At 40.0% G+C, this 16,792-nt stretch overlaps 1 protein-coding gene across 2 annotated transcripts in view; it reads left to right on the top strand.

Moving 5' to 3' along the window:
- Nucleotides 1-16,792, top strand: part of SCAPER (S-phase cyclin A associated protein in the ER) — a 217,718-nt gene that overhangs the window by 61,949 nt on the left and 138,977 nt on the right. Inside the window, exons 9-16 of one of the 2 annotated variants that reach the window (XM_075857645.1) lie at nucleotides 509-703; nucleotides 3,438-3,599; nucleotides 5,515-5,590; nucleotides 7,364-7,481; nucleotides 8,404-8,515; nucleotides 9,320-9,460; nucleotides 10,227-10,382; nucleotides 10,818-10,960. In XM_075857645.1, the coding sequence (XP_075713760.1) occupies nucleotides 509-703; nucleotides 3,438-3,599; nucleotides 5,515-5,590; nucleotides 7,364-7,481; nucleotides 8,404-8,515; nucleotides 9,320-9,460; nucleotides 10,227-10,382; nucleotides 10,818-10,960 (1,103 nt within the window). Of the gene's footprint in view, nucleotides 1-508; nucleotides 722-3,437; nucleotides 3,600-5,514; nucleotides 5,591-7,363; nucleotides 7,482-8,403; nucleotides 8,516-9,319; nucleotides 9,461-10,226; nucleotides 10,383-10,817; nucleotides 10,961-16,792 lie in introns of both variants that reach the window. The other variant, XM_075857644.1, reaches the window with a different exon arrangement.

Here is a 16,792-nt window from a genome sequence, read left to right as displayed (position 1 = left end):
CCCAAGTGCCACTGTACAGCTTCCTGCACATGGCTGTGCCGTGTAGATGAGGCCTAAACCTGTGTTCTTTCCTTTTTTGTTGTTTTGGTTGTACTTTAGGAATACATAGAATTCTGGACATTAATATAATGTTGATTATTGTTGTAAGAGGACTTTAAGAACCTCACATTCATTTTCATAAAAAGTGCATTATCAACATTCATTATGTGATGTGTAGATCTTTGATCAGAATTTTGAAAGGCTGCCAGTTGAGAACAAAGATAACATAACAACATAATAATATGGGAATTTGCATTTGGATAGAGTAAGGCCTAGTTCACACACAGTATTTTGCAGGTAGAAAAAAATGTGGCTCAAAATTTCGACGCTGATTCCAACGCGTTTTCCGCCTCAAAATTGGCGACAAAAAAACTCTGTGTGAATTGAGCCTAAGCGTTTAAACTCTGAAAGTTTGAATAATTTAGAAACAGAGTTGACTTTTTACTATTTTTTTTCTATTTTTTTGTAGTTTACGGTCCACGAGGCTTTAGAGGAATTAAAGTGCGCTGTAACATTTGCACCACAAACAACCTCGTTCCTGCCCTGTCTGGACATCCCTGTGGTGTTTTTGGACCCATTATCAAAGATGCAAAGGTCTGAGGTGACTTGCATCAAAGGCCGTGGAAGGGGAGGAAGGAGCAGTAGTGATTTGGACCTTTCAAACGTGAGTGCTGGAAAATTGGTAAGGACATTTCACTTTTTTTTAAATTTTTTTTTAGGAGACCACATTTGTTGTTTATCTTTATTGTTATACTATAGCTGTGTGTATGTGCTGTTGTTATTATTATTTTTTTTTATTATTCGTTTTTGTAAGCTGGCAATGTTTACCCTAGGGAGCAAAATTGGTGTCAGAAAATCTTCTTTGTTCATGGTCGATGAAAGTCGGATTGTGAGAAAAAAACCATGATGAGATATAACTGAGCCCAGAGGAAGGGAAAATGCAGAGCTGCCAACTGATGTTATCTATTACATGACTACAGAGGATCCAGTATTTTTTATACTATTTATACAACTATGGCAGAGCTTCTTTGGGGAAGCCAGAGACACTACATTTTTAGTTTAATGTCTGATCTTTAGTTCCCTCGAGACATTACCCTCTGCCATAGTATCTGATCTAATGTGTATCTCCAGCCTTAGTCTTCAGGACCTCATCAGGTAGCCAAAAAAGTAGTTCCCTATAAGCCCTACCATGGCATATGGCTAACCCCGCACTCCTATATATGCGCCTGCTGTTTGAAATTCTAAGCATTTTCCAAGCAATAGAAAACAGGCAGATGATAAGGAAAATATGAGCATTTGAATGGGTTGAGTTTGAGACGAGACTCATGATCGGTCTGCTGGCTGATTTGGGAATTTGACTAAGCAGTAAATGAATGAAAGATATTTGATGGTATATTTGATGTACAGGTCCTTCTCTCAAGAGTGGAAGCTTGGGGTTTTCTGACTAGATTATGTGACCTAACATTGTCTTTTTCTTACCTGTTAAAATGTTTCTTCTGGTGGTGTACTTGTTCAGAACAGGTAAATTATTCTCCTCATTGTAGTTCCAGGTGTTTAAAATGAAAGGCTAAAGACAAACCTAATAACCTGGCTGGTTTTTTGTCATTGTGTGTACATTTTTCTTTTCCTCATTTTTACCTTATGTGAATGCATGTGTCACAGTATTCTGAGCAGTACATTTCTAATCCGATAAAAAACATCTGTTAAGGTTTTTTTATCTATTAGCTAGTTTCTCACAGCAATATTGGTTTAATGGGATGTGTATTATTAGGTGATCATTCTTCGTTCCATAAAGTTGGGGATATATACCGGTAGTATAAGTCTTTTAAATCGCATTGGTTGTAATTGTACTTGCAGCTAATGTGAGTTTTAGCTGTGGCATTCAGACACGCTGGGGCAGATTTACTAAGACTAGTGTTTCATATGCCAGTTTTAGTCTGAAGCCTTCAGGAGTAAAATGCAACTCATTTAAGAGTCGCACCCTTGTTTGTCGCATTTTGTGCTGTCCGTGCGCCACAAAGTAAAATCTATGTAGGCTACGAGTGGCCTAGATTTTTGCTATAGTTCCTGCCAGTTTGTGCTCTAAATTATGCCAGGAAATTTTTCAGACTACGGGTGACCCTGTCCATTTTGCTAAGCTTTGCATACACCAAAATGTGCAACTTTTTCATGTCAGAAACTGCCGTATAGCCCTTTATAAATTCTCCCCTAAATTTTTTTTCTCAAATGTACTATTAATCAGTGTTCCAAAAATTCTTCAAATAATCGAGACATTGTAATAAATCATAAACAAACTACGAATATGTTGTCTTCCTTTGTGTGTATTAATGGACGAATAACCTATTGTATAGCACAGCAACTGCATGACTTTCATGTAGCATGTGTGGTCCCTGCATGTGCTGCAGAATTTTGTTTGTAGATCATATGAATTTTTGCAGAGAATTTGTGTTGCATCTTATTTTTATAACCCATATCAAAACTGTCTTTGCCATCTAAATGTGAGTGTCCATTGGCGCTAGTGCTGTATGTGTACAATGCTAGTGCCAATGTGGTGATGTGAAGTCACTATGTACGAAACACCAGCATAGCTAAAGTGTATAGCATGCTCAATGACAGGGTGGTGGTTGTCTTGTGATGATTGTGTTTTGTCTTCTTATTTCAATTAAAATTCCGAACATATATTTTTAAAGTGGAACATGCTACCCAAGACATCTACAAGACATGCCCAAGCTATCTCCATTGGTACCTTAGCTTCCATCATTCTCAGTGATGTCCCAGTTATGAAGAGAAGTCACTTCTTGTACTAATCCCAGCAGATTATGGTTATGCCCACAGGAGAATGATGATAAACAATAATACACAGGAGGAGTTCCATATTGTAATATAACCCCAATGGATGTTATAAATCTGCTTACTGGATGGAATGGTGCAATCAGGCACAACCATGAGAAGCACGTGGCTGCTGCGCCCTGTGACCTCCTTAAATAAGATCTCACATGAACAACAAACCGGAATAAGAAAAATGGAGGATCCAATGGGTGCTATCAATAAACAGTTGGCTAACTGAGGTAGAGGTCGGATCGACCTTGAAAATCTTTGTACATTTTTTATCCATACCTTGGTTAGTCTCTCTAACTGTTCAGTGATGACGCCCATTCTGGCTGGTTGTTCACAGGAGAATTATTGCAGTTAAGGCATTATCAATGGTCATGGTGAAATCCAAATCCTGGCACCACTATAGTTCTACGCCTGTTAGTGAGGGGACCAAAACTTTGCTTGTAATGTCTCCGAAGAGGAAATAACAGATGTTTTACTTGCATGCACATACAATTTCTTTCTTATTTCTTTATGATGTTCCTGATTTATTTCACTGTTTGTGCTATTATTTTTGATCACAGTCTATGGCAGAGGTTCTTGCAAAAAAAGAAGAACTTGCAGACCGTCTGGAGAAAGCCAATGAAGAGGCCATAGCAAGTGCTATAGCAGAAGAAGAGCAACTAACAAGAGAGATTGAGGCAGAAGAAAACGACATTGAAATAGACAACGAAAGCGAATTCTCTGTAAGTTCTGCTTTCCTAAATAGAAATTGTATAAAATGTTTTTCTTATAAAAATAAATTGCAAATTTTACAAACAGGAGTTTTCTGAGAGTATGGCCTAAAAGACTCTGCAGCCTCTAGGTGATCTTGTAAACTAACACACGCCTAAAGGAGAATTCCCATCTTATAAAGGGATTTTAAAAAAAATTGCATTTTTACTAAACTTTATTCTGGATGGTATTTTCAAAATGGGCCTGATGTTTACATAAAATGTATGGGTATAGATCATAAGTGTGAAAATTGTCCCGACAGCAAAAAGGTTAATTCAACCTGTGCCCCTAAAGGCTGGATAGAGACTGTCCTATAGAGCTGCCTGCAGTCTTCTGAGAGATCTGTATTGGATTTTTTTATAAATTAGCTTACTCCTGCTTGTATAAGGAATGAGTCACATAACACATTTATATTAGGGAATTGCAGATTATACAGTCCATGCATTTCCCTAATATAATGTAGCGTGCTCTGAAAATATAGTTGCATCCTTCCATATGTCCCCTATTATTACCTATCTATTATATTGTGTCGTTCCTGATCTTTGAACAGCATGCTATGTTTTTATATGATAGAATTACTGGGCTAAAATGTCTCTTCTACAATGTTGAAGACTGATGGCAAATTATAAGAAGTGTTTTGTTACAATTATTACTGGTGAAACCAGTTATTAAACATATGGGGGGCTGTTACCTTCTCACATAGGAGATGCAGATGTTGGATCATTTTTTTCCCTTAATGAATGCAGTTATAATTGAAAAAAAAAATTGTGTTACAGATTTACTCATGTCCTATGTCTAAATATTACATTTTGTTTATAGATCAGAAACCATTCAAATATATCATGTATTCATTTTTACAGTAATATAGTAGTATTAGTTATAATAGATACACCTCCAGTTTTAGCGGCAATATGTTTCTTACCCAGAAAAAAAATGCAAATATTTATACATTTATTTTCGCCATCTTAAATAAGGCTATGTACACAATGGCGTTATGGCTTCCATTTATAACAGAAGCCAAGATGCATATCCAGATATGACATACGACGGATCCAAACAGTGACTGATGGACCCCATTATCTTAGAATGTAGATTCTGCAACATTTTTGCCGTCTATAGTGGCGAAACCCCTGGCTTAGGCCTTATGCACATGGCTGTGCCCGTAATCACGGCCGCATGTTCGTGCGGTGCTCCCACACAAAGTATGGGAGCATGGACCGTAAAAATCCAGAAGTAGGACATGCTCCATAATTCTCAGCATGGTTCTACGGCACGGACACCCTTCCGTAGCAATACGAAAAGATGTCCGCGGCCAATAGAAGCAATTACAGAGTTTTTTTTAGGGTCGTGTGCATGGGGCCTCGGGCTTAAAATGGCTTAACCGCCTTACTGACCTGCACGGTAAATGTACGGCGCAGCTGATGGGTCGTACACGCGAGCCGCTGTACGTTTATACCTCAGTCATGGCACAGGTTCAGTAGCTAAGCACGTGCCATCAGCAGCGAGTGTCCGCTGTAACGTCCGGGATCGAATCCGATCCCGGCCATTTAACCCTTAGATGCCGTAACCGATAGCATCTAAGTGGTTAGACAGGGGGCTCCCTCTGTCACTCCACATGGGATCTTAATATCCTGCGTTATCTAGGCCTCCAGCAGTGTGTTACAGCTGTCATTACGTCCATCGCCCTCTAATGCTAATGAGATGATTCAGCTTTTCCTTTCCCAGTCTATGCAGCAAAGCTGACAAGTTTGCTGCAAAGAACAGGAAGTGCTAACCTGATGTGACTTCTCTAGTGGCTAGTTTAAAAATGGTAATGTTTCCAGATATTATACGTTCCTTCGAACTCATGCCTTTCATATATTCGTTTTATTTACTGGTTCGTTTCAGGCTAGTATGGGCAGTGGAAGTATGTCATTCAGTGGTATGTCCATGGACTGGAATGAGGTTTTAGCAGATTATGAAGGTAAAGAACATTTTAAGTAAAATTGTGTTTCTTCTTCTTTGTTTCTTATAGACAGCTTTTGTTTTTTCTCTTCACATTAAAGGGTCTGTCACACCACAGACAACACCTTTCATACGGGAGCTGATTTTGTCCGGGGTGGCCAACTAGATCTTACCTTTTTTTATGTCTTTTTTATGTAAGGGTTCCATCATCACTAAGATACAATTTATTAATATGATTGAAGAGAAAATGGTGGGAATGAAATACATTTTATTATTTAGTGCAGTATGATCATTGGAGTTATGAGAAAAGTAAGGACTTCAAATAGACATTTTAGTCTTGTGTACGGAACATCATTTCTTTCTCTGGACAAAAATAGTGACAGTGGGTCTGTATGGCTAAGAATTCAGAATAGGATTTCTTACTGAAGGCAGCCACTGTTTTATAATCAGGGTCAGAGATTTTCTATTGTCCAAAGTGTTTCCTCAATGCTACAGGCAGCTAAAAGATCACAATTAATTCATGAGATCTCTATGTGTTGTGGGTCCATTTTTGGCCTTGCTTGCTGGTGATAACAATATGTATTAATAGAATATTAATTTTACCTTCTGGGTCCCTCACTATCCCCAAAAATGTAATTTCTATATCTAGCAGGGACCTATAGCACAGTTCATCCTGGATGTATGAATGTATGGCCAAAACCACGCTGACTGAGGCCCCATGCACACGAACGTAAAAACGCCCGTAATCACGGGCCGTAATTACGGCCTGTAATTACAGGCCCATAGACTTCTATTGGCCACGGGTACCTCCCCGTATGCTTACGGGAAGGTGCCCGTGCCGTTGAAAAATATAGAACATGTCCTATTTTAGGCCGTAATTACGGCACGGGCAGGCCCATAGAAGTCTATGGGGCTCCCGTAATTACGGGTGACTACGTGTGTGTGCACCCGTAATTACGGGAGCGTTGTTAGGCGACGTCAGTAAATAGTCACTGTCCAGGGTGCTGAAAGAGTTAAACGATCGGCAGTAACTCTTTCAACACCCTGGACATTGGCTACCGATCACAATATAGATAAAGCTGTAAAAAAAAAAAAGACATTCATACTTACCCAGAACTCCCTGCTTCTTCCTCCAGTCCGGCCTCCTGGGATGACGTTACAGCCCATGTGACCGCTGCAGCCAATCACTGGCTGCAGCGGTCACATGGACTGCCGCGTCATCCAGGGAGGTCGGACTGGATGTCAAGAGAGGGAGGCGTCACCAAAACAACGGCCGGGTAAGTATGAATTTCTTTTACTTTTACTGCGGAAAGGGCTGTCCCTTCTCTCTATCCTGCACTGATAGAGAGAAGGGGCTGCCGATTACTGCAGTGCAATTTTTCAGCGAAAACGTGCCCGTAAATACGGGTGGAATACTGGTGACAACGGACCCGTATTTACGGGCACTGGTCCGTAAATACTGGTGCAATACGGGTCGAATACGTGTGACCAAGGACCCGTATTTACGGGAGGACAAAAATACGTTCGTGTGCATGAGGCCTTACTCAGGAAATTCATTAGAGGGCTGTAGTATAACTGCCTTAAAGGGGTTCTCCACTTTTGACAATACCTACCTGTTAGAAGGGTCCCTTGACAATAAGCTGATCACATAGTGTACCCCCGCTAAGACTCCCGGAGACCAACTTTAATCTTTCGGGAAACTTACAACATATTATTATGATTATATCAAAACAAGGAGAGCCCTCTCCTGATATACAGGTTAGTTATAATTGATATGTGCTTCCTTTTTTAGCACGTGAGTCTTGGCGACAGAACACATCCTGGGGAGATATCGTGGAAGAGGAACCCTCTAGGCCACCTGGTCACGGTATCCATATGCATGAAAAACTTTCTTCACCTTCCAGAAAAAGGTCAGCTTTCTGTACACTAGCCAAGACAAGCTGCCAGAAAGTAACTATTTAGATAAAGTAGCCTTTATCCCCAAAAAAATGGAACAGAGGCTCAGCATACACAAACTATGCAAGAGATTTTCCTTCTTTCAGGAAATTTCGTTGTATGTTTTTATTCTTGGACCAAATAGAAGAAATCCACAAAACATTTTCATAATCAATGCTTTTTACTCAAGAAATAGACGTTTGGGTCCTCCCGGACTTTGATCTCCAGTACCACAAAGTAACAGTATAGAATATAGATGTAGTGCTGGCTGCCGCCATGGCAATGAGGGGAGAACTACTCTGGTTTTTCTTGAACATCATATTATCTAATTGCCAGTATATCTAATATCCTATTACTAATGTCTTATAGGTGGAAGTCTGGTGATGTTGATCTATACTGGGGGTGCCCAATCCACTGTTCCTAGCCGTGGTAACCACACGTGTGTTCACTTTTCATTACAATCTATGGGAAATATGGAGATCGACTGTCTCTGTATTTTCCATTGACTCTAATGGAGAGGACATTCACAACCACTTCTCCATGAAAATGGGAAAATGTCTTCAATTCTCCCAGAGTGCAGTGGAGAGCAGGATCTTATGCTAGATTTTAGGGGTTTATTTGTGATTAGACTCTTGATTGATTTCAGCAGCAACCAGTCGATTTTAAGGCAGCGCTATACTGCAATGTAAGGAATGACATTTTCTTAAAAAGTTAATCAAATGACTATGTAGATTGTATCTATGCTTTGACATATCCACATGATTTTCTGTGAAATTGTACAATAATTGGTTGTGTGTTTTAGAAATGAGTTCATTCATTATCGGAGGACGTTTTACTCCAGTGAAGCTCCCTGAGTAGTGGCCAGGTTATAGATCACATCTCTCATATCCTTTGCAGGACAATTGCTGAATCCAAAAAGAAGCATGAAGAGAAACAGCTAAAAGCACAACAGCTGAGAGAGAAGTTGCGAGAGGAGAAAGCTCTTAAACTTCAAAAACTTCTGGAACGAGTGAGTATGGGATTTGGAGGAAACGTTTACAACAAGGCCTCTTTCACATGATCATAATCTGACATGATCTGTTTTCATTGATGAGTTTGGTCACCGATATGGCAGAAAACTGTGTCTGGCCGATCTTTTTCAGGACACTTAATCGTTATTTGCTAGGGTATTTAATAGGCATAAGGTTTGAATTAAGCCAATCTGGTCTGCTTGCTTTTCCACAGAAGCAGAGCTTCGTATACTGATGGCTTACTCCATAACAACATGTTTAATAGTTATTCTCCTCCTCGGAATGATTACCATGTCAGATCTTATTTTTTGAGTGAGACTTTTAATTCCAAGACTTATACCAGTAATATTCTTGTAAGTAAAATGTTGGTTCTAATGTATAACACAGCAGATTAACACAGAAGGAAAAATGTATCAAAAGTAGCGCAAAGGAAAAGTGGAGTAGTCGCCCACAGCAACCAATCAGATTTCACCTTTCATTTTGCAGAGGTGCTTTAGAATATGAAAGCAGAAACTTGATTGGTTGCTATAGGCGACTCCTCCACTTTACCAGTGTTGATAAATCTCCCCCAGTGACTCCTCTAGCTCTTATCTGTATAAGGGAAATATTTTGGGACCTGCTACCTATCTCCCTACTCAGTATAAATAAATCCAGTTGCATGCCTTGCCTTGCGGTAATATTCTTATTTTGGCACATATTTTATAAAGGCTTAAGTTTAACCAATTTTTAATTATATCAACTTTTCTTACCTAATTTAGTGTTTGTGAGTGTTGTGTTTTTAAATGGAGATTTGTGTGTCATAGGAAAAGGATGTGCGAAAGTGGAAGGAGGAATTACTTGAGCAGAGGCGCAAAATGATGGATGAGAAGCTGCTTCATGCTGAATTTCAACGGGAGGTTCAGCTACAAGCCATTGTGAAGAAGGCTCAGGAGGAGGAGGCCAAGGTATGATTGTTGGTAGAAGTAGCCATGGTAAATATTGTGTAATACATAAAATAAGATGATAACATGTCCCCTTCTAATTTCTATCAGGACCTTGCAGTTTTACAACACCAGCTTTGGGCCTTTCATTTAAACAATATATCCAGAAACCTAGCATCTCCACCTCAATCCTATTCTGTCCGCAAATAGGGTCGCATAGGAGATCTGACACGTCTGCTTTATTTATACTTCATATACACTCGTAACAAATGGGGTTATCTGGGGACAAAAATTAATTTGGATTTATATTATTATGTGAAAATAAGTCACATACTAATGTAATTTCATTTTTAACTGTCCTGCATCGTGTAGTTCATTCCCGGTCAAGTGTTGCCGGAAGTCTTGTAGTTTTCATTACGTTGATGATGTGCCGATACAGCCCCACATGACTGTGGGCTTGCTTCCTCTGCCGTTCATGTCGGTGTGTTAGGAAATGTGCCATCCCCTTGTGGTGATGTGCTTGCTATCGCTGGAGTCCCCGAGCAGAGCATCAGCTAGCGCTCTGCCCGGGGACTGCAGGACTGCTCCCAACGTCACTGTCCATATATGGACAGTGACTTCAGGGGTTTACTTTCGCTGGAGTACCCAAGCAGAGTAACAGCTAGCGCTCTGACCGGGGACTCCAGCACTGCTCCCGATGCCGCAGTGATAGGTGGGACCCGCATATCTCATAGATATGCCATAAACGTCCAAACTGGGAATACTACAATGAGTTTTGTTAATGTTACAGGTAAATGAGATTGCCTTCATCAATACTTTAGAAGCTCAAAACAAGCGTCATGATGTCCTTGCCAAACTAAAGGAATATGAACAAAGACTGAATGAGCTGCAGGAAGAACGGCAGCGCCGACAGGAAGAGAAGCAAGCTCGTGATGAAGCTGTACAGGTAAAAGTTGTTTTAAAAAACAGCAAACTGTTTTCATATATAATACAGTAGGTTACAATTGACTAAAGCCCTTAAGCACACGTGACCCTTTATACGGCCGCAAAACACGGACCGCACACGGATGGCTTCCATGTGCAGTTCGTTGTTTTAATGGACCAATGAATAGAATGGCCGAGGCTGATCCTCAAAAACAGACAGAAATAGGACCTCTTCTATAATTTGCAAAACTGCCACACGGATCCGCATAAAAAAACAAAAACGGATGTGTGCATGGCCACATAGAAATTAATGGGTCAGTGTGCTATCCGTTAAAAAACCGGATAGCACGCTGAAGCATTTCACTGAATTGTGCTTTTGAGGCCTCAGTCCGCTTAGTCTCGCGCACTGTAATTTGTGACTATTTTCTGGCACATAATGCCTTTATTTTATGCCCAGGAACGCAAGCGAGTGCTAGAAGCAGAACGCCAGGCTCGTGTGGAGGAACTGTTGATGAAGAGGAAAGAGCAAGAAGCTCGAATAGAGATGCAAAGGCTAGAAAGGGAGCGAGCACGAGAAGATGCAGCAAGGGAAAGAGCTAGGTAAATAAGCTACATGTGGTCTCACTCTAAACAATGCTTATTATATGTTTTATAAAGAAAGGTCACAAACACTGCATTCAATCTAAAATAGAATCGTTTGTAGTATTATTATTTTTGAATAGAATTGATGCCATTTTCCAGAATAGTTGAATTTTTTTTTTCTGGTTATTTTTATTTAATTAATTTATAGAATGGGAAACCATACAGTTTTCTAATATACATGTACTTAAATACTGCGTGCATACCTTTATTATATCAGTGTAGTAGATCCCTGTCTCTACACAGTTGAATAGAATAGCCCATGGATAAGTCCTAAAAAGTTCTAAACATGGGGCCAGTCTGTGTCATGTGACCCCTTCCCCCCAGCATTTAGTTAGCCATAGAGTTTTATGACCCAGTACATGTATTGGGTCTATGCACAGGTCATATCTATGGGTTTACAGAATAGGACATATTACATATCTCTGTAATTGATTGAAATAGTCTTTTTTTTTATATATATATATATATATATATATATATATATATATATATATATATATACTATAGAAATGCTTGCACGTTTAGCTCCCATTGAACATCTGTTGACAATTAAATTTCACCATGAAAGTGACAGTATAGTGAAGCATTGAGCTGAGCTTGGGGAGCAGTTTGGTATCCGGACTAATAGGACTTTAGAAGCCATTAGAGCGAGGTTTAGACAGCATGAGGCTCAATCTCCTTATGGAAAATGTGACGTCTTGTAGCCATAAATATAAAATTAGATCACCGATTTGCCAACTCATAAATCTTTTTGCAGGCAGAGTGTAGATAATCTACAAATTGAAGAAATAATTGTTAAAATGTTTCTGATGACTGCTGTAATGATTTATTACATAGGTAGCTTTTGTGGTGGTTTTAAATTGTGTAGAAGTGGTTATAGTGTTTTTTTGTTTGTTTGTTTATTAATATTGGTTTTGTAAAGTTAAAAAGAAAAGCGACTCAGTGGAGATTTAGGTTTAACCCCTTAAGGACGCAGCCTAGTTTTGGCCTTAAGGCTCAGAGCCCATTTTTCAAATCTGACATATTTCACTTTATGTGGTAATAACGTCGGAATGCTTAAACCTACCCAAGCGATTCTGAGATTGTTTTCTCGTGACACATTGGGCTTCATGTTCGTGGTAAAATTTGGTCGATATATTCAGTGTTTATTGGTGAAAAATTGCAAAATTTAGAGAAAATTTTGAAAAAATTGCATTTTTCAGAATTTAAATGCATCTGCTTGTAAAACAGACGGTTATACCACCCAAAATAGTTACTAGTTCACATTTCCCATATGTCTACTTTAGATTGGCATCGTTTTTTGAACATTCTTTTATTTTTCTTGGACGTTACAAGGCTTAGAACATAAACAGCAATTTCTCATATTTTTAAGAAAATTTCAAAAGCCTTTTTTTTAAGGTACCTCTTGAGTTCTGAAGTCGCTTTGTGGGGCCTATGTATTAGAAACCCTGATAAAACACCCCATTTTAAAAACTAGACCCCTCAAAGTATTCAAAACAGCAGTTATAAAGTTTTTTAACCCTTCAGGCATTTCACAGAAATTAAAGCAAAGTGGAGGTGAAATTTGCAAATTTCATTTTTCTTGCTGAATTTCAATTTTATTCATTTTTTTTTCTGTAACACAGAAGGTTTTACCAGAGAAATACTACTAAATATGTATTGTCCAGATTCTGCAGTTTTTAGAAATGTCCCACATGTGGCTCTAGTGCGCTCGTGGACTAAAACACAAGCCCTAGAAGCAAAGAAGCACCTAGTGCATTTTGAGTCCTCTTTTTTATTAGAATATATTTTAGGCAGCATGCCAGGTTTGAAGAGGTGTTGAGGTGTCAAAACAGTAGGAATCCCCCAATAGTGACCCCATTTTGTAAACTACACCCCTCAAGGAATTCATTTAGGGTTGTTGTTACCATTTTGACCGCACATTTTTTTCACAGCACGTATTTGAATTGGGCTCTGAAATGAAAAAAATGTAATTTTTTCCAATAAAATGTCATTTGTGATCAAAATTTCTTATTTTCACAGGGAACAAAATACCCCATTTTGTTGCCCAATTTGTCCTTAGTGTGGCAGTACCCCATTTGTGGTGATAAACTGCCGTTTGGGCCCATGGGAGGGCTCAGAAGGAAAGGAGCGCTATATGTTTGTTGGAGTCCAGATTTTGTTGGATTGGTTTTCGGGTGCCATGTCGCATTTGCAGAGCCTCAGAGGTATCAAAGCAATGGAAACCCACCAAAAGTGACCCCATTTTGGAAACTACACCCCTCAAGGAATTCATTTATGGGTAATGTGACCATTTAGACCCTATAGTTTCTTCACAGAACTTATTTGAATTGGGCTGGGAATTTTAAAAAAATATATCTTTTCCAATAATATGTCATTTTAGCTCAAAAATTCTTATTTTCACAAGAAATAAAATACTCAATTTTGTTGCCCAATTTGTCCTGAGTGCGGCAATACCCCATTTGTGGTGATAAACTGCCGTTTGGGCCCATGGGAGGCCTCAGAAGGGAAGGAGCGCTGTGTGTTCTTTGGAGTACAGATTTTGTTGGATTGGTTTTCGGGTGCCATGTCACATTTGCAGAGCCCCAGAGGTATCAAAGCAATGGAAACCCACCAGAAGTGACCCCATTTTGGAAACTACACCCCTCAAGGAATTCATTTATGGGTAATGTGACCATTTAGACCCCATAGTTTCTTCACAGAACTTATTTGAATTGGGCTGGGAATGAAAACAAAATTATTTTTGTCAAATAATATGTAGTTTTGGCTGAAAATTTCTTATTTTCACAAGAAACAAAATACCCCATTCTGTTGAGCAATTTGTTCTGAGTGCCGCAATACCCCATTTGTTGTGATAAACTGCCGTTTGGGCCCATGGGAGGGCTCAGAAGGAAAGGACCACCATTTGGCCTACTCGGGATTTTCTAGTGCGAAGTCATGTATGCAGAAGCCCCTGAGGTACCAGTACAGTTGAAACCCGCAAGAAGTGACCCCGTTTTAAAAACTACACCCTTAAGGCATTCATCTAGAGGTGTAGTTACCATTTTGACCGGAGACCTACACCCCATAAACTGTAATGTGGGTTCTCCCGGGTATGGCAATACCCTACATGTGGCTGTTATCAGCTGCCTGGACACACAGCAGGGCCCAGAGGGGAAAGACGAGGGGGGATAAGCTGTGCGGAGTGCATCAGGGTAAGTAAAATTGGGGTAAATTATAAACCAAGGGATGTATGATAAATTTTAAAACACTTTCATACAGAGCTCTGGTTATTCGGGACACGTGTCACATTGATATATTGTGTCCTCCCTTATCCCCCTCTTATAGCAGACTTTGCACCTCTTTTGACTTTTTCCCTTCTTGCCAGTTTGGGGAACTTCCCCTGGAAAGTGTTGCCCTGGTACGATGCGTGTGGGCTCGCTTCCAGAAGTACTGGGTGCCCCCCCTTCTTGGTCCCTAAAGATTAGGTTCTTGATAATCACCTCTTGAAATTCCAGGAAAGTTCCCGTCTGGCCTGCACATCGACGTAGCACGTACGCATTGTACAAAGCCATCTATATGATGTTCCCGACCAGCTTCTTATACCACACCGCATGGCGCTGTAGGGCTTCAGGGCTTGATCTTACAAGTCCACCCCTCCCATGTACCTATTGTAGTCCAGGATGCAGTCTGGTTTGGGGGTGGCCTTTCCTTCATATATCCTAAACCTGTAGGTATACCCTGATGCACTCTCACAGCTTATACATCTTCACGCCATACCTTGCCCTCTTACCCGGCAGGTACTCGCGGAATTGAACCCTCCCTTTAAAATGTACCAGGGACTCATCAATAGAAATACACTTCTCGGGGGTGTATGCTTGGGAAAACCGGGCACTGGAACGGTCTAATAGGGGTCTCCGTTTATACAAACGGTCAAAACTGGGGTCATCTCAGGGTGGGCACGGCTCATTATCAGTATAATGTAAGAAGCGAAGTATTGCCTCATTTATTTATTTTTTTAGGTTCCAGTTCAGTTCTGAAGTTGCTTTGAGGGGCCCATATATTAGAAACCCCTATCAAATACCCCATTTTAGAAACTAGACCCCTCAAAGTATTCACAACAGCATGTAGAAAGTTTATGAACCCTTTAGGTGTTTCACAAAAATTTAGAGCAAAGTAGAGGTGAAATTTACATTTTTTTTTTGTCAGAAAATCCTCTTTATACCATTTTTTTTATAACACAAAAGGATTTATCAGAGAAACGCAACTTAATTCGTATTGCCCAGATTCTGCAGTTTAGAGAAATATCCCACGTGTGGCCCTCGGGCGGTAATGGACTGAAGCACCGGCCTCCGAAGCAAAGAGGCACCTAGTGGATTTTGAGGCCTCTTTTTTATTAGGCACCATGTCCGGTTTGAAGAGGTCTTGTGGTGCCAAAACATTGGGAACCCCCCAAAAGTGACCCCAATTTGGAAACTAGACCCCTTGAGGAATCCATTGTAGTTTTCTTGGGGTGCATGCGGCTTTTTGATCAGTTTTTATTCTATTTTTAGGTGGCGTGGTGACTAAAAAACAGCAATTGTACTATTGTTTTTTTTTTTTCGTTTTTTTTTACAGCGTTCACCGTGCGCTATAAATGACATATTCACTTTATTCTGCGTGGCGATACAATTACGGCGATACCAGATGTTTATAGTTTTTTTTTATGTCTTATGGCGTTTGCACAATAAAATACGTTTTGTAAACAATCATTCACTTTTTGTGTTACCTTATTCTAAGAGCCATAACGTTTTTATTTTTCAATCAATAAAGCCGTGCGAGGACTTATTTTTTGCGTAACGATCTGTAGTTTCGATCAGGACCATTTTTAGGTACATGCGACTTTTTGATCTCTTTTTATTCAATTTTTTGGGAGGTGAAGTGACCAAACAATTGTGATTGTGGTACGGTTTATTATTATTTTATTTTACGGCGTTCACCGTGCGGGATAAATAATGAAATAATTTTGTAGTTCAGGCCGTTACGGACGCGGCGATACCAATTATGTATAGTTTATTTGTTTGTTTATATATTTTTATTAATAATAAAGGACTGATAAGGGAAAAGGGGGGATTTTTACTTTTATTACTTTTAAATCTTTTATTTTCTTATTTTTACACATCTTTTTTTAACTTTTTTTTCACTTTATTACTTTGTCCCACTAGGGGACATGAGGGCAGGAGGCTCTGATCGCTATTCTAATACACTGCACTACATGCGTAGTGCAGTGTATTAGAACTGTCAGCTACTCACTGACAGCAAGCATAGTGGGTCCTGACGTTGTCAGGACCCACTAGGCTTCCGTCTATGGCATAGCCGGACGCCATTGTTTGGTGTCCGGTTGCCATAGTCACCATCGCCGGCCGCTATCGCGTAGCAGGCCGGCGATGGCAGCTTAACCCCTAAAAAGCCGCGATCTCTATAGAACGCGGCTTTTAAGGGGTTAATCAGCGGGGACACAGCGATCGGTCCCCGCTGTAGGAGCTGTGACAGCTGCTGAACAAGACAGCAGCTGTCACAGCTCCTGTATGTGTCGGGAGGACGGCCGAAACGGCCGTTACTCCCGAGACGTACTATTACGGCATGGAGCGCGAACGATACAGCTGCCATGACGTAATAGTACGTCAAGGAGCGGGAAGGGGTTAAACCTTCGATTTATAGATCAATGTCTTATCTGCTGGTAACACATGGTGCAATCTATAGTGTTGGTGGATACTGTCATAGTCTGTAAACGTCTTTGCTCGACCCCACACGTTCATACAATTAAACTAA

The sequence above is a fragment of the Rhinoderma darwinii genome, chromosome 3 (genome assembly GCF_050947455.1).
Source record: "Rhinoderma darwinii isolate aRhiDar2 chromosome 3, aRhiDar2.hap1, whole genome shotgun sequence".
NCBI lineage: Eukaryota > Metazoa > Chordata > Amphibia > Anura > Rhinodermatidae > Rhinoderma > Rhinoderma darwinii.
The sequence above is the reverse complement of the archived record's forward strand: the minus strand, read 5'-3'. Positions and strand labels throughout refer to the sequence as shown.